At 42.0% G+C, this 21900-nt stretch overlaps 1 protein-coding gene across 1 annotated transcript in view; it reads left to right on the forward strand.

Moving 5' to 3' along the window:
- Positions 1-1143: 1143 nt before the first annotated feature.
- tep1 (telomerase-associated protein 1) overlaps positions 1144-21900 on the forward strand; it is a 33748-nt gene continuing 12991 nt past the window's right edge. Inside the window, exons 1-31 of the mRNA XM_076293708.1 lie at positions 1144-1273; positions 2229-2753; positions 3242-3415; positions 3618-3767; positions 4646-4810; positions 4971-5105; positions 5268-5339; positions 5559-5680; positions 6288-6445; positions 6894-7003; positions 8768-8846; positions 9480-9672; positions 10778-11000; positions 11242-11397; positions 13639-13722; positions 14453-14568; positions 14761-14832; positions 15149-15295; positions 15425-15716; positions 15871-15992; positions 17827-17940; positions 18053-18170; positions 18377-18565; positions 18693-18877; positions 19076-19217; positions 19342-19521; positions 19952-20044; positions 20361-20493; positions 20931-21090; positions 21331-21464; positions 21725-21813. Coding sequence (XP_076149823.1) covers positions 2235-2753; positions 3242-3415; positions 3618-3767; positions 4646-4810; positions 4971-5105; positions 5268-5339; positions 5559-5680; positions 6288-6445; positions 6894-7003; positions 8768-8846; positions 9480-9672; positions 10778-11000; positions 11242-11397; positions 13639-13722; positions 14453-14568; positions 14761-14832; positions 15149-15295; positions 15425-15716; positions 15871-15992; positions 17827-17940; positions 18053-18170; positions 18377-18565; positions 18693-18877; positions 19076-19217; positions 19342-19521; positions 19952-20044; positions 20361-20493; positions 20931-21090; positions 21331-21464; positions 21725-21813 — 4626 coding nt within the window. The 5' untranslated portion in view covers positions 1144-1273; positions 2229-2234. The remainder of the gene's footprint in view (positions 1274-2228; positions 2754-3241; positions 3416-3617; positions 3768-4645; positions 4811-4970; positions 5106-5267; positions 5340-5558; positions 5681-6287; positions 6446-6893; positions 7004-8767; positions 8847-9479; positions 9673-10777; positions 11001-11241; positions 11398-13638; positions 13723-14452; positions 14569-14760; positions 14833-15148; positions 15296-15424; positions 15717-15870; positions 15993-17826; positions 17941-18052; positions 18171-18376; positions 18566-18692; positions 18878-19075; positions 19218-19341; positions 19522-19951; positions 20045-20360; positions 20494-20930; positions 21091-21330; positions 21465-21724; positions 21814-21900) is intronic.

Genomic DNA, 21900 nt, shown 5'->3' on the forward strand with positions numbered 1-21900 from the left:
TTTTTATGGTCTTGGACTTGTCTTGGACTCGCTGGTATTTGGACTCTTACTTGCCTTGGTCTCGGCCACTGGTCTTGTCAAATGTTCTACTTGGTCTTGACCGAGTACAGGGCAGCTTTAGAATATATCTATTTTTCTAAATTAGAAATGATTGATTATCTGACCATGATCAGACAAAATAAATGTTTAATATATTCAAAATCCATCTATAATGTCTGTGCCACGACATGATAGAACTCATTTTTTACGTGAAAAAGTAGGCATATAACCTGACAGTGTGAAAAGAAGTAGTTCGAAAACAATTTCAAGTGATGTTGATAATTGTTTTTTCAGTATCGACTCAACAGCTTTCTCATTTTGGACTCTATCGTATGGACTCTGAAACCTCTTTTGACTCAGTCTTGACTTGGTCTCGACTAGTCCTGGTCTTGGACTTGTCTTGGACTTGACAAAGATGGTCTTAACTACAGCCTGACCCCTGACACACAGACAACATGCCTAAAAAATGCAGGAGCTGTAGTCTAGGCTAATGCAATAGCCTTAATCTAGTCCCTGACTGGAAAATGTGATTTATGACAGCAAGTAGCCTAATGTCTCCTAGCGTTCATGGGCTTCGGAAAAACCTTTCTCCGAGTGAAAACATCATAATTCCGCGTCATTCACATCACTTAATGTGTGAGTCAGAGGTCGGAAACTGGGGCTAGTTTTTGCTAACAGAGTTGCCCAGTTAGGGGCTCGTCATCACTTTTGTCGTCACGTTGTAGTTCGTTTGTAGTCCATGTGGCCTTTCATGTATAACAGTTTTAATGTGAACTTGGGAATTTGCCCTTTTTATCACTTGAAAAGCTGCATATCTTTCTTTCACGAGCATCTTACACTATATTTTAAGCAAATACAGTTGTTTGTTTAGGATTAGTGAGTGTATGTTTTAACCTTTGTTGTGTCATCCGTGTTTGTCACACATTCGATGGCAAAGCACTTGAACACTTGCTGTCGGAAAAACAAAGTAGCCATGGGGGCGGTCCTTGTCATTCCGAGGTGCTCTGAATGCACCATGAATGCACCCTCTGTTTAGGAATTACGTCAGCCTGCAGCTGACTCGTAATTAGCCAATCCCATTGCAGAAGTCGCAGTTGTGTACAGGAAGGGTTTCCCATGATCTACCTGCACTGTCCAGTCTTTATGCTGTAGCCTGCAGCCTAGGAAGCAACACAGCGACGCACAGGCTGAAGTAGAAAATAATATCTATTTCAGCTTGTTTGGACAAAGAATTGTGAGTAGCGTAATCCGAATTAAACATGTATAATTTAATACGAACGCGATGTCGTCAAACTGATTTCGATTATCAGGAACGACTTAAACGTGTTAAAGTCGGACAGTTTTTCTTTAGATATCTTTTCTCTTGGATAGCTATAATTCTTGCTGAATGCAACATAATTAGGCTAGTTGCACAATGTTAAGTGGCTTACATTGTTTTCTTTTGAATGTAGCCTAAGGACTTTCACAACTTGGCCTAGCTTGGCCCGTATCTTGCTAAGAGTGGTTGATGTTTGGACTTTGCTTGATAGGCTTCCACACACGCCCATACATACATAGGCGACACTCCTGTGTGTCTGTGTACACAGCACACCACACCCATGATAGGCAGGCAGGCCGATGTATATCCACTTTTAAAACTCAGTTAAAACACATCTTTTCCTCTCAGCCCCGAGATTTCTAGTTGTAGCCTACTGCCTCTTTTATTTTGTTACCTGTTTTTATCTGTCTTTTTCTCTACACTCGGTCTTCACTTTGTGCTCAGTGTACTAGCCTACTATATGCCCTCTGAGGGTGTTTTATGAGCTGCATCTTGGCATTGTGTGTACCTTTTATCCATGTCTTGTGTTTGTGTCTTTCATGCTAGTTCTCTCATTGTCCCTGCCTGAATGTAGTCTACTGTCCATACTGTCAGTGAACCCAACCGTTGATGTGATGCATGATTGCTCCAACCATGGATGTGATTGCATGATTGCATACTTCCTTGCCTATAGGCTACCTAATTGTACATTGTGTCCTTGGGAACCTTGAAAGGCGCTTTTCTAAATTAAATGTAGTATTATTATTATTATTATTATTATTATTATTATGTGGACAGTTCTGTGTTTGGCCTACACTAAGCTCAATTTGCAGGCTGATAAAGTTTAAGAAATTCACCCCTTAAACTTCCTCGTTTGCTCTCTGTCTCGTAGGGAGATATGAAGGCCCTTAGTTTGCTTCAGTCAGGCTTGGACCTTGACCAGCACTCCAGGGCTAGCCTCCTCTCCAACTATGCTCCAAGTCTGGAAAACCGAGTTCTAGCCCAGTCAAACACCACCCTGTCACACTCCCTTACCAAGTGTCCGTCATGGATGACCCAGACTCCTAGCCAGGGGCTGTCCTGCCTCTCCTTCCAGCCGTCTAGCCTCTCCTCCACAGTGTCCACATCTCCGCTGCTGTCCTCCAGCGCCTCTGTGGGTCTCTGTGGCCCCGCATCCACCAGCCGCTCCTCCTCCTCTCACCTCCTCAGCACGGAGAACACTCTGCTGAAGAGAGACCCTCTACTCTCCCCTCTCTCCTCCCTCACACCCTCCATCAGGAGTACTCTGTTGCCTCCCAGCAGTGACTCCTTTGCCCTACAGCTCCCCCATCCTGCCCTTCTCACTGAAGAGAATCAGAAACAGCCCAGCGAAGATGAAAGGGAGAGATGCTATAGACCTGGCGATATCACCAGTCAGGTATCTTTTTTACAGAATCTTGCCTCATCTGTGACAGTAAGGCCAGAGAGGGTTCAAGTGGAAATTCAGGTTTTTTTTGTCAGGGAAAAGTCATGGAATTTTACATTTGACTTAGAGTGGGAACCCTGATTGAATGTATGCTATGATATGCTTTTTTAATGTGATATTAGATTGCTTTCCTGTTGCGTAATTTTTAGTGCCAAAACATTATAGTACTTATTTAGACACTTACAGCTAGACACTTGCAACAGGCTCCAGTTCAAATGACACCATACCAATTCCATGAAATCCATGTGTTGTTTATTACCAGTATCCTTGGTCAGAACATTTTAAGGTGCAAACAATTAAAAAAAGAAAGACAATTCATACAATTCCTTAAAATGATGAGAATGAGGAACAACACATTATGATTTATCAAATTGTTTGTCTTTTCATGACAAATGCTACACACTACGTCTTTACATCTTTTTGTCTGTGTAAAATGTAAGGCTTCTGAATTTGGACACATTGAAGATGAGGACCCTGAGCAGTCCATAGTGATGCCTGTGGTTATTTTGGATCTGGCAGAGGAAGAGGAGGAGCAGATCATAGCTCCTGATGAGGAGTTTACAGTGAGAAAATACCATGTTGACAGTCAGCTTGAGAACCTGAAGGATAAAAAGGTAAAACATATAGAATAGACACACCCTGGAAAATACACATTCTTCCTTTTGCTGTCAGATTTGTTTGTACAGTCATGTATTCCAGTTGCCACAGCCACAGAAGTACTCCCCTTTGCCAATGTCATCACAGTAGGTTTATTCTCCACCTGGTTGTCTCATGGACCCTGTCTCTATTGTGCTTTTGCTCTCCCACTTCTGTTAGTATCATCTGCTGAATGCAGTGTGCGGTTCCCTGGTGATGAAGACCTGCGCCCCGGGGGAAGAAGACTGGGATGGCGAGGAAAAGGTTTGGAAGAGAGTCATGAACCTCTCAGAAGACATCTCCAAGAAGGACCCCGAGTTTCTCCTCAAGGTGTGTTGGTTGGTCAGTCGGTATTTGGTAGCTGCATCACTCCGTCTGTTTCTCTAGGGAGGCAGCGCCACTGATCTTTTCAATCCCTGTATTTTGTCCCTTTCTTTTTTACTTACTAAAGGGTTTAAAGGGGAACTTGGCAACTATTTCAACGTAATAAACCCGTTTAGAAATCATTTGGATGGTTAAATGACATGTACCGGTGAAAATGGTGACTTTTCCCGCTGCCCCTAGCGTCCCCAGGTGGAAAAACAACCTTGCAACGTTGAGACTACCGTCCTGGAAAGAGTAGTGAGAAACAAGAAACTCATTTTAAATCATGTTTCTTACCTTACAACATCCACATTGTCTGCCGAACTTATGCTAACCGTTTTGCTAGCTTGTAAACAAACCCATGTGCTTTATCGTTACCTTTTTCCAGTTTGAAATAGCACAATGCACAATTTCTCCAGCAGAGGGGGAAATTCCCTTTAAAGTTCTCTGTCACTGTACAAGAATTCATATCTATAAACTAAGATTTGAAAGTAAATATATATTTTTTATAACAACTTTTTGAAAATGTCTGATAATCTTAGGCACAAACCTTTTCCTTAATCGCATATGCAGAGGTCTACCAACCAATTGTTGTGTCTGTGCTTTGGAGATAAATCATAATACCCAGAGTGTTCGTAGGCATTATGCACATACTGCTGATGCATCATTAATTGGCAAATACTGTACATTTATGCAATGTATTCTTACATGGTAGGGTTTTGGTTATAGTTAAGGTTAGGGTGGGATTTAGAGTTTTTTAACAGTGTGTCTTTACATACATGAAAATATAAAGCATTATAGCTTCCTCTCTGTTGAACTGGTTCTGATTGGCCCCCTCTGGTCAGGTGGCAGTGTACACCAGACAGGAACTGAATATTCGCATCACTGCCAACTTCCTGCTGGCACTGGCTGCCCACCTGCCCGCTACGAAGCCACATGTACGCCGATACTTCTGTGCCGCCATACAGCTGCCTTCTGATTGGCTGGAAGTGATACGAATCTACTCGACTGTACGTTTGTGCCACACATCAGCTGCACTCTGCCTCTGGTTGAATGTCTATTGATGTTACTTAATGACTGAAAGAATTAGCACATCTGATCATCGCTTTTGTTCAGGTCTGAACCAATGTTTCATCTCCTGAAAGGATTTCTCTGTCATTGCATCCCCAGTGTTTCAGCAAGTCTCTGCCTTCTTGTTTGAAGAAAGGCCTCACTGATAAATTCAAGCAGTTCAGTGAATATCAGCTGGCAAAGTACAACACACGGAAACATAGGTGTAAGCACAACAAGAAACCAAAGCCCAAGGTAGACCACCGAGCGTGCATGGTGATAAACACTTATAGACACATCCAATAAATCTTGTATTTGCACACATATGGATGTAGACATAACAACATTTGATCATGTAACAATACGGATGTCGGTTGTCTCACATTGTTTCCCTTCTGCCACTGTGCTTTTATCCAGGTGGTGTCGGATGCACAGTGGACCAAGTGGGCAGCCCTGGTGGGGTCGGAGCCCCAGGCCCTGCAGAAATATGTGAGCATTTCCTTATCATAATTTCATTGACATTGACATCATATGACATTTAGCCTGTCACTTATAATAATGGTCTGGGTGCTTGAACAGAGCTCGTCTCCTATGCAATCAGTAATTGAATGAGATACCATAGCTTACACACATAAGAGCACAGTACATGAATATGAGACCAGGCCATGTAATATTGTATAATGTATGTCACCACTTGTGTCACACCAGTTAAAGAATGGTGCTCGTCAAGCGGTGGACAAGAAGCAAGACAAGTTTAGCCTGAAGAAAATGATCGAGCGCCTACACATCAAAGAACCTGCTGAACATGTCATGGCTGTACTGGGGAAGAGGTGTGTCTGTGTTTGTGTGGCTCTATTCTTGGTTGTGTGAATCTGTCTCAGTGGTTGTGTTCTCACAGTGTTCTTTTTGTCTCAGACAAAGTATCGCTGATTGATGCAGAGCAAAGACATTGGGAACATACTGTACTGTACAGTGTACATGTTGCAATGTAGCAAACCATTAAATTGCATCAAGATGCACAAAGTAAAGCCAGGTTACTAACATACATTAAAATTCCTCAAAGTACAACACATATACTAATTAACACTATTTAAAAACCTAAAGTTAACTTCTACTAATTTTAGCCATAGAATGCATATCGTAATCAAACTGACTCCAATTCAAAGAAAAGTGCCAATACACATTTACAAAAGTACAGAATGACACTAACTCTAAAGTGTGCTGACCACGCACATTTACAGTATTGCTGTTTCCATGTTGGATTCTATCCATTCCACTAAGTAATCCTGACTGGAGACAGTTTAAATTTGCATTAAAAACTCTTGATTCGCGTAAGGTATAATATGAAACCGATTTTCCACGAATAAGCTTAAAATGTGCAAATGAGTTGAATGGAAGTCCAGCTACTGACACGGCCTCCTCTTCGCTTATCCTCAGGTACCCAGCAGACATGCAGGCTTTCTCTCGTAGCGGCCTGAACGGGACCTGGCAGAAGGAGTTGTCAGGGAAACGCATGAAGCTGAAGCAGCCGGACACCTGGGATCGTTTGCTCAGTCAGGAGGGCAACAAGGCTGCCACCTGGGAAAAGCTGATTGGTGAGGAGAAACTGGAGTACATGACATCACTTGACATTACATCAGATTAGATTAGACTAGTTTTTAAAAGTGTTGTTCTAATTCAGTACACTTTTTCTCAACAAATTGTTTCTCACAACTCTCTAGTATTTCATTCTGTCTGTGTGCACTGGCATTTGCTCACAGTCCTTGCTCTGAAAAATGGGAATCAAAAAAGCTATACACTATTTTATCCGATCAACTACCAGTATTCGCTTCAGAAACACGGAAGGAAAAGACACCTGCCATACACCATCAGATTGTCTCAACACAGCACAGTAGTCATGGTCCATCGGTTATCGCTAGTGATTCAAACACACCTGCACCTTAATTGTTTCAGTGGAGACAGTCCAACTTGTCGAGACAGAAAACATATGTACCCTGACATTTCTCCATGTCTCAGTATTTGTTGTTGTTGTTGTTGTTGCAGATAGTAAATCACTGCCTTTCATGGCAATGCTGAGAAACCTGAGGAACATGATCAGTCAGGGCATCAGTGAGAGACATCACCAGAAGATCCTGGCCAGACTCACATCCAAAGTAAGCTGCTCAAGCTGTCTAACATGACACATAATCAACACAAACATGCTCTAAATATACACACTCTGACACACACAACACACATACAGTTATGTGCAGAATAATAGCAGTATGTTTTAAAAAATTGAATAAAGCTCAAAATCCTTAGAATAGCTGTTAATTCCATAATATCAATGCATTGGGAACACTGCACATTCAATTTCAAATCAAAACATGACTAAAATTGATCAAGTTTGTGTTATACCTTTACAGAACGTGAAGAAAAAGGAATGTTAGGCTGTTCAAAAAAATAGCAGTGTTTGCATTGTTCTTTACAAACTCAAACATTTACTGTATAAACTGAAAAATAAGATTTAGCTTTACTTTGAATCACTGCACTAATATCTAGTTGCATTACCATTATTTCTGAGAATTGCTTCACATCTTCACATTTATAGGGCAGCCATGGCCTACTGGTTAGCGCTTCGGACTTGTAACCGGAGGGTTGCCGGTTCGAACCCCGACCAGTAGGCACGGCTGAAGTGCCCTTGAGCAAGGCACCTAACCCCTCACTGCTCCCCGAGCGCCGCTGTTGTTGCAGGCAGCTCACTGCGTCGGGATTAGTGTGTGCTTCACCTCACTCTGTGTTCACTGTGTGCTGAGTGTGTTTCACTAATTCACGGATTGGGATAAATGCAGAGACCAAATTTCCCTCACAGGATCAAAAGAGTATATATACTTATATATGTACTTATACTTATCTGTGTTGCATGGAGTCGACCAACTACTGGCACCGGTGAACAGGTATTCAAGCCCAGGACGAATTAACTACATTCCACAATTCCTCTGCATTTCTGGGTTTTGCCGCAGAAACAGCATTTTTGATGTCACCCCCCACGTTTTCCATAGGATTGAGGTCTGGGGATCGGGCTGGCCACTCCATAACGTCAGTCTTATTAGTCTGGAACCAAGATTTTGCTCGCTTACTGGTGTGTTTTGGGTCATTGTCTTGTTGAAACACCCATTTCAAAGGCATTTCCTCTTCAGCATAAGACAACATGACCTCTTCAAATATTTTGATGTATTGAAACTGATCCATGATCTTTGGTGTGCGATAAATAGGTCCAACACCACAGTATGAGAAACATCCCCATAACATGAATTGTGCACCACCATGCTTTACGGTCCTCACAGTGTACTGTGGCTTGAATTCAATGCATGGGGGCCGCAGACAGTTTGTCCAACGACCCACATGCACTGATATATGGTATAACTGGTATAACACAAACTTGATCAATTTTGGTCATGTTTTGATTTGAAATTGAATGTGCAGTGTTCCCAATGCATTTATATTATGGAATTAACAACTACTCTAAGGATTTTGAGCTTTATTCAATTTTTTAAAACATACTGCTATTATTCTGCACATAACTGTATTTCTTACACACATATACACACTCTCACACACATATACTGTATGCTCTCTCTCTCTCTCTCTCTCTCTCTCTCTCTCTCTCTCTCACACACACAGCCTCACACACACAGCCACACACAGCCACACACACACACACACAGCCACACACACATGTATACACAGCCACACATGGCACCTCCATCAAAAGTGAGACTTTAGAGCTGAATTACTGAATGGAATAAAATAAATGGTTAAGTTAATGGACGAGAAAAAGAGACATACAAACCAAAGACACTATGCACACCTCTCAGTCCATGCGTGGGGAAAAAACACCAATGATGTTGTGCCTGTTGTGTGTTTTATCTCTGCAGTCATCTGTAATCCAGAGCAGACAGTTCCCATTTCGCTTCCTGTCTGCATATAAGGTCATCCTGGAGCTGGGTAGTACAGGTAGGACATACCTGTGCCACAACAGTTTCATGTTCAGGTGTAAATATTTAACATTTTTACAGCACAGCCATCTAAAGTCCAAAATCATACCGTTGCTCATCTGATGCAGTGTGAGGTAAAAGGCAAACATGGGTGATCATTTAGGCTGATTCAGGAACAGCAGAGGTGAGTTCAGTGTGGTACACTCTCTTAAAATGACAGCCATGTACTCCTGTAGGCCAGACTGAAACTGAAACAGAAACACTATATCTGCAGCATAAAGCAGCAACAACAACACACAAAAGCTATTTAGTGTGCATACTGCGTATAGCTATTTTGTGTGTATATTCTGTATAGGTATTTATATGTGTATAGCTATTTAGTGTGTGTATATACTGTAAACATGCACATATTGTTTGTCACGGTTAATAAATCGTTCCGATATCCTACACCGCCTTTCTGTTGACATTCATAAAAACTTGTTGTGGCTGGTGCAATTTCCATCCCTGGTATATGTACATATATCATACAGACAGACAGACATAGATATAATATGATGACATTGCCACTTCAAAAACAAGAACTGTGTTATGTGGTCATCATTCCAGTGAAATTATCACAGTCATTCTGTTCCATGTGACTCCTTCCTGTTAGCTGTAACAGCAGTAGAAGATGTCCCGACCTCTGCTGCTATCCTGAAAAAGATTTTGAAGAAGCTGCCCAAAGGCAAGCGCTACAAGAGTCTGGACTGGGAGACCGCCAAACGCAGGAGACTGAGGGTGGCCCTGGGAGTGCCTTTTGTTTACCGCATCTTCAAGATGAAGAAGCAACTTTACAATAAAGCATGGTACTAAATAGCCTCTGATCACATTGAGTTTTTCACTGTGACACCCGTGCTACACCAGGGGCTTCAGTACAGAAACTTCCTAACTCTGAAATCCTATCTCAGTTTAGGATGGCATTTAGAATGTTTGGTATTACAGTTGCCTAACTGCATTTAGAAAAAAAAAATCTATCTTAATTTAAGATAGGAATTTGGCCATTACAGAATCATCCTAACTTTAGAAATTTCCAAAATTAGGAATCCTAAGGTAGGATATCACAGACCCTGTCCTAAATTCAAAATAACTGCCAAAATCTTGTTAGGTTGTTGCGTACCCTATGACAAGATGAGGAACATGACTGTTAGGGACCCCATAAAGCATATTTCACTAAATAGGTTGAGTAAATAATAAGTGAGTAAATAATAAGTAAGTAAAAATAAATAAGTGAACTAAACAAGAAACTTGGACAAGAAATATAAAAGGTATCCTACAAGCTATGTATTTATAACATAAATATAATAAACATTTATAACATTTAAAAAAATATTAATAATTTATAACAGAATATTAGATTGTTATTGATGTATTATTAATTAATATATTTTTGCTTTTCATCTTTTTTATCCTACAGCAGTTAGAATATTTTTCTGTAATGAGGCCCCAGGTCTACAACTGAAGCTCTCCGTCCACGCTTTAAAATGTAATAATAAGACTGGTCTATTTTATATAAAAAAAGTATGCGCCGCTATCACGTCTGGTGTAGCTACTTCCATTGATTATAGTGGAAGCTAATTGTTGCAGCTGATGCTCTACAAACGGAACACTTCAGCTACAGTACATGTCTGGTGTAGCATCCCTGTTAGTTAGATATTCATCACACTTAGTTATGACGGGTAATTACATGCTCATCACATTTTGTTTGCACATGGTAATTAGGTAATTAGATGTGATAATAATAAGTGAACACATTATGATACATTAGGTTTTATAGTTTATAGTACAAAATCACCTCCGTCAGCAGTGACAGCTTTTTAATGTTCTATTAGTTAAGCAAAACAAGTCTGTTAACGTTTCGCTAGTTAGTTTGTTTTGACTTTGACCTCATTCACCTTATGCCTTGATCTGCAGCAAACGTCATTACACAGACGAGCTCTTGGCTCGCTACAGAGCGGCAATAGAGAAGGCTGTGCAGATCTCCTGCCGCTACAACATCCCACCCCTCCCTGGCCGCACGCTGGTCCTCTGCGCCGCCAATATTGAGGTGGCTAGACGCAACCAGAAGAAATACGACTTCTGCCTTCCCCCTGACCCCGAAAAGAAGCAGGACGAGGAGGAGAGGACTGCGACCTCTGTAAGAGATCCTCACATGAGTCCGTCTCAGCAAATGTGTCACTTGGTTGTTGCTGACCCCATCAGTGTGTGTGTGTGTGTGTGTGTGTGTGTGTGTGTGTGTGTGTGTGTGTGTGCGTGTGTGTGTGTGTGTGTGTGTGTGTGTTTCTCTATGTGTATATTTGTCTGTGTGTATTTTTTAATGCAAATCTATGTGTATGTTTGTGTGTATGTTTATGCGTGCACATATATGCCCTGCACAGGTCCAAGAACTGGCAGTGCTAATGTCGCTGATGATTGTGAACTGCTGTGAGCATGCCCAGTTTGTCCTCCACTATTCTGAGCAATGTTTCAAGGAGGTGACGCTCCAGTCAGACGTACTGTTGGATAACGTCCGACCAGTCCTGAAGCAAGTAACGGTAAGGCTTCTTACCTCCTCAGAGCTGCTTCTAGTAAATGGAGCGATGGCACAGAGGAATTCATAGGAACACCAGCACCTTACACTATTACACCACTAACTACTGTGTGGCTTGGAACATGACCAGCAGGGGGAGCTGTGGCAGCATCCTATAACACATACAGGCTCAGTGCCCGTGAGGACCCTGCTTGGAGTTCGGTCTGAGGTCATTTCTTGATTCCATACGCCTTATCTCTCTTACTCATTTCCTGTGTACTTTCCACTGTCCTGTCAACAAAAGCTTGAAAATAGATCAATAAATTAAAAAAAGAACACGATGCATTCAGGTTAAGGATTATGTAGGCGCAGCTGGTGGAGAAACCAAGGAGTGTGGTGTAGAGAAGACTCACACGCTAGCCTGCCCACTGCACAAAGCCATGTGGCAATGGAGAAATCCGCTAATGCGTTTATATTTCATTCACCCATTACAAATGTGACATGCGTCAGGAATTCAGGAATCATCTGTAATTTATACTTTTATATACCATACGGTTTGTAGAGTGATGGTAATGAGACACGTCCTTCATGTGTGCCGTGTACAATTCTTGAGCAGGTCTCTCTGCGTGTGTGAGGAACACTAGCATTACACCATTGGACAAGAATCATCGCAGGTCATGGACATTCCATCAGTCCATGACCTGCAATCTTTGTTTCACTATTGGGTTTATAGAGTGAATGTAATGGGATGTGTACTCAAGGATGGGTACAGATACATAAAATAAAATTATAGAAAATAATAACAATAAAAAAATACACTAATTTTAAGTGTATCAAAATAAACTACAAAATACAGTAGCCACAGTAGCCCAAGAAAAATAACTTGCCCAATAGCAAAGGGAATGTGCCAGAACCACAATACTCAGGAATATTGCCCAGAAAGATGCCTAGTGTATCATCAGCTTTGGAGGACACATGCACATCACAGTTGTTGTTTCAAAGTTCTACCATAAACAGGCAAACTTATACATGTGGGTGAGCAAGTAACCATGTGGTTGAGTGAGTGGGTTGGTGTGAGAGAGGGAGTGTATTGTGTGTGTGTGTGTGTGTGTGTGTGTGTGTGTGTGTGTGTGTGTGTGTGATCAACCTACATATTACTCATCTTGCACTGGATCATCTTCCTGAATGTCAATGAATGTCAATATTCTGATCAACACAAATCTGGGCAAATTACTAACATCACCAAAAGTATTGGTTTTACCAAAAATATTTTGGCAGTATTTTTAAACTACAATAATACACACCTATAAAATATTTTGATACAAAATACACAGCCATTTTCTTCAATCCAATGAAATACAAATTACAAAATACTATTTTGTATTTGAAATATGTATTTTAAATACATTATCATAAATACTGTCTAGTATGTTCAGTATGTTGAAAATAATCTCAGTGGGAATTAATTCATGCATGTTCACATTTACAGCAAAGGAGTGGTGAAGTGTGTTAAAGGGACACCAGGCAAGCTTGATGCTTTTTCTCTACGAAACTCCCCCTCGCTCGGTCTGAAGCTCTTTTTCTTTTCTTTGCATCTTCCGTCAAGGGTTTTCGTTGCTTCTTCGCTGGCTCTGCCATTATACACACGTTTGCAACAATCGCTAGCGTTTCGTTAGCCTGCCTCTGTGCTGTATGCAGGATGTAAACTGATCCTGCTTCGGTCGGCGGGTACGATACACTGAACTTGCAAGCGGGATATTCTTCCTACAGGCAGTAGGGGCGGGCGAGAGAGTCTTCATTCACCCTGTAATGAGTCACAATATACCGACCTACGAAGATGAGTAATTAACACGAAAACGTTGCCTGGTGTCCCTTTAGGTTCTGGCTGAGCCGGATTAGAGCATTTAGTTAACATTGGGCTCAGTCATGTTCAGACATGACTTTTTCAGCCTTTTGTTGACAGGATAGTGAAGACATGACAGCAGGTGGCTGGGAGAGAAATGGGGTGTGGGTTCAAGAAATGGCCTCAGGTCAGACTTAAACTTGGGTCCTTATGGGCATTGGGTCTGTGTGTGGTGTAGGGAGCGGACACGAGACATGCTCTCACCACGGCGGACCCAAATTCATGTCTGCTGTGCTTTAGTCACGAAAACTTCACAGCTGTTTTCACTCACAAACACTTTACCAATACAATCAATGAATGCATGCCTTCTAGGGATCTGCACTTGTTCTGTAGTTGGAACTGACTGTGTTTGGTTTTGTTTAGGAGTTAAACAACATGGACTGGTCTGAGAGGGAGGCGTGTTCATCGTTCAATATATTCAATGACATGATTGCAGACAGGACCCACGTGAGTGATTTCTCCGAGTACTAATCACTGTGGACACCGGACACAGCTGAGTACTAATCACTGTGGACACAGCTCTGAACAGATGTGCTGTTTTATATGGTGGTGTTGGTGATGCTGTACTTTAAGACTCAGGTCAGGCATAGTGGTCATTAGCTTTTTTCCGTGAAACATAAAGGAGTGGCCATGAAGAGAGACCTTAAAGGTGCAGTCAGGGATTTTACGTGACTTCAAGCCCATACATTTTTTTTTTGTCACATTCAGCAATCATCTCCTTACGACCGCTAGCTGCCCATTCCGTGAGTACACTGTAATAAAAAACAGTGTCTGTAGGCAGTCCAGGCTCCGACAATTGGAAACAAACAAAGTTGGGGCAGCCTGTCCCCTAAACAAAAACGAAACCTTGCGTGGAATTTCTGCGGAGAATATTGAAGGTAGAGGTTAGCTACCTCTCTGGCCTTTTTTTGTTTGGTCCTTGGTTAAAATATAATGTACGTTTTTTAAACACAAACAAATAAATAAACATAAACACAAACAAACGTGACTTCCTGCAAAATCCCTGACTGCACCTTTAATGCATAACTCTCCAGGGGAAGACTGCGTCACCATACTATCCTGTACATCTAGAATGAGATGCAGTTGCTTACTTGTGTTTATTTGAACAATAAACACACAACCATTATGACTTGACCTGGAAATACAGTATTTAAATACTTTCTTTTTTTTCCAACAGGTTGACAATATCATTACTCTTTCATCATTGTCTTATGACTCTTGTTCATCAGACATTGGCTTGTACAAAAAGGAAGTCAACAAGAATGTCTTAATGGTGTCTGTCCTGTTGACCAGGTTGGTCCTACACTGTTTTTTGAGTTGTAAAAAAATATGGACTGCATTTGACTTGTTTAGAACAACCTCATACGTACAATATCACTTGGTTCACAGTTATGTTAATATCACCTGGCCCGTTAGAACGATTTCCAAAGGAAACCTTATTTGCCATTATAATTTATTATTCAACCAAGTTGTTTTCTTTTGTAGTGATTCTGGGGATGACTTGTCCTCAGATCGGAACTCATTGCAGGTTGTTGGCTTCAGTGAGCAAATCCTTAAGTAAGAAAACCTTCTGTCTGTGTATGGTGAGGGCACTGAACAATTACACAAACCTCTTGGTGGTTAAAAAAGTCATGTTAATAATTACACAAACCTCTTGGTGGTTAGAAAAGTCATGTTAATATTTACACAAACCTCTTGGTGGTTAAGAAAGTAATGTTAATATTTACACAAACCTCTTGGTGGTTAAGAAAGTAATGTTAATATTTACACAAACCTCTTGGTGGTTAAGAAAGTAATGTTAATATTTACACAAACCTCTTGGTGGTTAGAAAAGTAATGTTAATATTCTCCCCGTATTCTTTTCTCTTCATAGGTTTATCTCGGAGAGGGGCTCCTCTAGGCTCCTGGACCATGTGGAGCACATGGACAAGCTGCATGGTGTTCCTGCCCCACCCCAAACAAAGGCGGAGCAGGAACGAACAGTGGATGTCCTCCCTCTGCCTGCAACACCTAAGCTCAGGTACCACCGCTTGTGAAAGGGCAAACAAGAGATGCTGATAAAAAAAAATGAATAGATATAAAAAAAGGAATGGATGGGTATAAAAAAATGGAAAGCAAAATAATTTCTAAATGATTTTTCTCTGGTCAGATGGCGTGGGGTGCGTGTCTTCGTCTCCTCCACCTTCCGGGACATGCACGCCGAGCGGGACGTGCTGGTACGCAGCGTTTTCCCCGAGCTTCGCCGCCGCGCCGCCCCCCACGGCCTCCACCTGCAGGAGGTGGAGCTGCGCTGGGGCGTCACCGAGGAGGAAGCGGCCCGCACCCTCCAGCACTGCCTGGGAGAGGTGTGCCGTAGCCAGCTGCTGCTGGGCCTCCTGGGGGAGCGATATGGCATGGTGCCCCCTCGGCCCTCCCTACCAGACAGCCCGCAGTACCACTGGGTAAGAGGAAAACCCATACGGGGGTGAGTGGGTGTGGTATGCCGCAAGCATACTGTCTGTGTGTGTGTGTGTGTGCATGTACTGTATCTGCGCATATGTTTTTATTGATGTTTGTATGCATGTGTGTTCATGAGCGGAAACTCCCTTTCCACAGATTAACTCCGCTCCGTCTGGCCTGTCAATCACAGAGATGGAAATCCGTCAGTTTCAGGCAATGTGGCCAGACTCGGCCACCAGCCGCATGCTCCTTTACTTCAGATCACCACACCTGTCCAAGTAAATATGAAATGACCAATTTATCTTTTTTGAATATACAGCGGGGAAAATAAGTATTGAACACGTCAACATTTTTTTCAGTAAGTATACTTCCAGTGAGGCTATTCGCATGAAATTTTCACCGGACATTAGTATTAACTTAGGTAATCCACACATATATAAAAATCCAAACATTAATGTCTAAAAGTAGAGTTATGAGTAAAAAAGTGGAATGGCACAGGGAAAAAGTATTGAACACACTAAGAAAAAGCAGTACACAAAGACAAGGAATGGCAAACTGGAATCTATAAGTAGTTAGAGAAATTATCCCTCCTATCTGTGCAAATTTATATTAGCTGGGTTAGTACATACTGGTAGGCTATAAAGGTTTTTTGTTACCAAGGTGTCACACAAGAAACATTTCATGATGGGTAAAAGTAAAGAGCTCTCCCAAGACCTTTGCAACCTTATTGTTGCAAAACATATCAATGGGACTGGTTACAGATGCACTTCAAAACTTCAGAATCATCCAGCAAGCAGTATTGTAGCCATTATCTGCAAGTGGAAGGAACATCACCAACATCAACTGGCCATGCACAGGATCTCCTTGCAAGATTTCTGACCAGAAAGTCAGAAGAGTAGCCCAAGAGCCAAGGACCACTCGGAGAAAGCTCCAGAAAGACTTAGAGGCAGCAGGTACAATTGTTACAGAGAAAATCATAGGTAATGCACAGAACCGCCATGGCCTCTATGCACGCTAATCCCGCATGACTCTATTGCTGAAGAACATGTCAAAGCTTGTTGAAAGTTTGCTACACAACATTTGTACAATCCTATGAAATACTGAGAGAATGTATCCTGGTCAGGCAAGAGCAAAATGTAACTTTTCGGATGTCATACTACACACCATATTTGGAGGAGAAATGGCACTGTGCATCACCCTTAAAATACCCTACCAACAGTGAGGTTTGGAGGTGGTGGCATCATGGTGTGGGCTGTTTTTCATCTCATGATACTAGCAGACTTCATACAATTGAAGGAATGATGAATGGAGTCATTTTGTTCCGGGAGAATCTTTACATCCACCAGGATGATGAGAATGAGACATGGCTAGACCTTCCAGCAGGACAATGATCCAAACCATTCAGCAAAGGAAACTCTCAATTGTTTTTGAGAGAGAGGAAATCAAGGCCCTGACTTCAATTCCAATTGAACAGTTTTGGAAGTTAACTAAAGATCAGGATTCACAAGAGAGACCCCTGGAATCTTCAATATTAAAGGACTATCTGTTTAAAAGAATGGGCCAAACTCACACCAGAATACTGTGACTGATTAGTTTCATCATACAGGAAATGCCTTGAAGCTGTCATTACAAATAAAGGCTTTTCTACAAAGTATTTAAGAAATTTCAGCAGGCGTGTTCAATACTTTTTTCCTGTGTCATTCCACTTTATTACACATAACTCTACCTATGGACTTTAACGTTTGGATTTTTTTTATATGGGTGGATTATCTGAGTTAATACTAATGTCCAGTGAAAATGTCATGCAAATAGCCTCATTGGAAGTATACTTACTGAAATTTTTTTTGACGTGTTCAATACTTATTTTCCCCGCTGTATATATTTAGAATGACAAGCCCATCTTTCAGGTCAGTGTGTTTGGAGCATAAAAGTTTAGACTGACATTTTTTTGTTCTGAGCCCCCACATTTACATTGTCCCTGTTGTGTTTGACTTTTGCTGTCACTATCTATCTCCATGTTGCTCTTCATAATGATGAGAACACCATGGCATAGCAAACAATAGTTAATAGCAGCAATGCACTGACTCTGTCCCTGAACCTCGTCGTGCTCAGGTCTGTGCCTGTGGCGTGGAGATCAGACTTTGTGGCTGAGTCTAAAGAGGCCGAATCCAAGATGGCTGACCTGAAGAGCAGGATCCTCAGCAGTGGAGCTAAAGTTATGGAAAAGTGAGCGATATCTTACTACTCAGTGGCCTTCTGTTCTTCATAGTCTTTCATGATGTTGCACCCTTATGTGCCCAGTAAATAACTTGTAACCACTGGGCTTTCTTATCCTCAGTTATCCGTGTGAGTGGGGAGGTGTTGTGGATGGAAGGCCATATGTGAAGGGTCTTGAAGACTTTGGGAAAGCTGCAGTGGAGGATTTGTGGGACACATTGCAGAAGCTGTTTATAGAGGTTAAACTATTTTTTTTACTGTTTTTGAAGACCATACTATCAGATACTTATGGCCACTTACCCAATCAGTGGATTAAGGCTAGACTAGTTCTAAACTTAATGAAAATTGTAATGAAAATCTCCATGGGGAAATAAAGGCTCTAGGAAATATACCAGTTGTCGGACCAGATGTGTGACTTATGTTTCATGTATCGCTACTTTCACAGGAAGTGGTTGAGACTGATGTCAGTTCTGAGGTTAAGGAACAGGAAGTGTACCAGGCTGCCTTGCAGAGGCAGTTTTATGGGCGTGGCAAGCTTGTTTCCATGGCGATGGAGAAAGTGAAAGAGACTCAGAAGAAAGGAGGAGTGGTGATGGTGGAAGGAAATCCTGGAGAGGGCAAGACTGTCTTCATGGTAAATACACACACACACACACACACACACACACACACACACACACACACACACACACATACACCATACTCTCCACTGGTACTATAATGTTTGAAGTTAATCTCCTCTTGCCCCCACCTTGATTCAGGCTGGTTTAGCAAATGCACTGCAGACTCTTAACAAGTCCCAGAGGTGTGAGGTCATATCATACTCCACTGCTGCCAGCCAGTCAGCATGCAGTGTGGAGAACCTGCTGAGATGTCTCATTTATTGGTTGAGAAAGCAAAGAGAAGGAAATGAAGAGGAGAAGCTCTCCTCCTCTTCATCCTATAAGTAAGTATCAGGATAATAAGACAACAGCCTCACACAGGGACCAGTCCACTAGTTCACAACCAAAAACATTGTTGATATTTATCACAACATGAAATGCAACATGAATATATGTATATCTAAGAAATGTGTGAGTGATGATATTCTACATTATGTAGTTCAAGTCAAACTTACTGATCTGTCTCTGGTCTTTTGTAAAAGAGAATTACTGGCAGAATTTGACACTCTTCTGAGTGATGTGAAGAGCAGCCAATTACTCGCCTTGTTGGTTGATGGGGCGGATCTTGTGCAGGATTCTCAAGGCCGATTTGTTTCTGATTGGATACCTCAGAATTTACCTCAGGTTAGTGCTGAACCAGGCATAACATATTCCTGGTTGAATAGACAAGAACACATTCTTTGCTTGCATCATTCATGCATTCTCCAAGCAATCACTTTTCAATCAAACTGTCTGGATGTTTTTTTAGGGTGTGTCTCTGGTTCTGAGTGTTACCACTAACTCGGATCTCCAGCAACCTCTGCTCAAAAAAAAGGGTTCCATCTCTCTTCCCCTGGGACAACTGTCCCTGCCAGACCGGAAGGAGATTGTTCAGAAGGAGCTCAGTGTCTATGGAAAGAAACTCAGTGACTCTGCATTCAACAATCAGGTAAAGAAGCTCTGTGACTGCATTCAACAATCAGGTAATTTGCTTGGTCATTTGATCTGGCTTTGAGTCAGACCCATAGTCATTTCCCTGTTCCTACTCCCAATCATGCTTCATCTCACTTCCTGGTTCTCTACAATGACCCATCTAAGTTGGATGAAAATGGCCACAACAATAAAAACCTAAACCCATACCGCCAGAAGTTGATTACACCCTTAAAAAGTAATCTCTGTTCCTCAAAATGACATAAAACATTATGTGCTCATAAACAGTCTGGGCTCAGCAAATGGGAAACAAAACATAGTGTCAGATTCAACCCAATCATCACCTTGCTTCACAGAAAGCATGGAAAGAAAGGGATGTAATTTTGACCAGAATCATAGACTTCAATACGTCTTCTTGGATGTGTGTGCTTGTTGTTTCCTGTGTCCAGCTCCAGACCCTGCTAATGAAGAAGGGTGCGGTCAGCCCGCTCTACCTGCACCACGCCTGTGAGGAGCTGAGGAGCTACGCCTCCTTCGAGAAGGTCAGATGACGCCCTGTACTCACATATACTAGCGTACAATTAAATGGGCAAAACTTTACTTACACCTAGGCTGACATATCTGTATGAAATATTATTTTCTCAAACAAATGGAATTATGGAGATAATCATATATCTTGACTTATGGAATGCACATAAGTGAAGCTGATGCAGAAAATTATAGCAGATGCATTTTTAAAATGGTCTCCTTTTTAAATATTTAATATTTTGGGCTTCAGCTTTGAGACATGCTTGTTCTCTTGGCTGTGATGCTATGCCTAATAGTCTGTTGTTGTTGTTGTTTATTGTTTTCTGTCAGATGAAGGACAGCCTGCAGAGCCTTCCTGCGACTCTGCCTCAGCTGATTGAGCACAGTCTGGTCCGGCTGCTCTCCCAGTATTCAGACTGGGCCCTGCGCTGGGCACTGGAGGTTCTGGCAGTCAGCACCAAAGGTGCGCCATCCCTGTATATTCTTTACTCCTAAACCTAGAGCATACTAAGCCCCTGGTCAAAGGTCTGGTAAACGCTGGCCCGGTCGATGAATGTCTGTGGCCCAAATCAGTTTGTATGTTGAATTAGCGTTGGAGTCATTGCCAAAAGATCAGTCACTCTGATGGGCTGTTTAGTTTGCCTACCTGTTGTCAAGAAGTGCAGTAGAAGTCAGCTTGGTGTGCGCTGGGCTTTAGGCTCATAGTCTTTTCCCCCACAAACTTCTCACTGTTTAAGACAAATACTTTAATTGTATTCTGAGCCAAATTATATGTTATTTCTTTCATTATTTTCTTTTTTAAATAGTTAATCTCCAATTGTCCACTAACCTTCCTGTTATCATACTCTGAAGAAATTACGACTTTCATCCATATGACATCACCATCTGGCTCTTGTATAGGACTGAGGGAGAGGAACCTGTATGCTGTAGTGAGCATGTGCAATGACCTGTCTCGCAAGGGGGGCCAGGTGACCTGGCAGGAAGCACTTCAACAGGCCAGACACTCACAAGACCGCATTCCCATGGCAACCTTCACTCAAATGGCCCGGTGCTTGCAGAGGTATTGAATATGAGATTTGATACAGTGTCAGACCCAGGGGAATAGAGGTGAAATAGAAAGAATACATGGAAAATAGAAAAATAGAAGGACAAATTCCATCACAGTGTGCAATCCATTTATTCAGTCAAGTCAGTCAGTCAACTTTCCTAAACTTTCTTGAGTTGAATGTCTTTTTACATTAATGGTGTTGGAATGACAAAAAAAACTCTCGCTGGACTTCTCTGGTCTTCTCTTCCACAGTCTTCTTGATCCCTCCAACACTCACAACCCGGACGACTTACTGACGCTGTACAATCCCGATGTGATGTCTGCCTTTGAGGAGCTATTCCTTTCAAAAGAGGAGGACCGAAGTAGAGCTCATCTCCTGCTCTCAGGTACCCAAAGAGGCCCTTGCACTGCAGCCATCCATTCACACACCATTTAATTTTACTTTATTAATACTTAAATCAATGATTGCTACAGTATGTAAGTTAGTAGATGTTGCAAAACCCTGAATTAGTGAAATATAAAATGTATTGTACCTAAAGGGTAAAATGATTGTGTCTCTATTGCCGTGTGTATGTATGTGTGTGTGTCTGTGTGTGTTCGTGTCTGTCTGTCTGTCACGCGCGCACACGCCTGTGACATTGCTCAGCTCACCTGTGGGTGCAGGCAGACCCTCAGGGGAAGGACACCTTCCTGCACTGTGACTCTGATGCCCTTGCCCACCTGCCCTATCACCTGGTCAGTGGCCTGTTTGACCTTTAGCCTTTGGTCTCTGACCCCTGTGAGGCTCCAGTCTTTTTACGCTGTGTCTGTGTCTGTCGTGTC

The sequence above is a fragment of the Alosa pseudoharengus genome, unplaced genomic scaffold, assembly GCF_046254945.1.
Source record: "Alosa pseudoharengus isolate Yale_2024_CS ecotype anadromous, Long Island Sound unplaced genomic scaffold, YU_APseudo_1.1 YU_APseudo_1.1_scf_2, whole genome shotgun sequence".
In the NCBI taxonomy this organism is placed as follows: Eukaryota; Metazoa; Chordata; class Actinopteri; order Clupeiformes; family Clupeidae; genus Alosa; species Alosa pseudoharengus.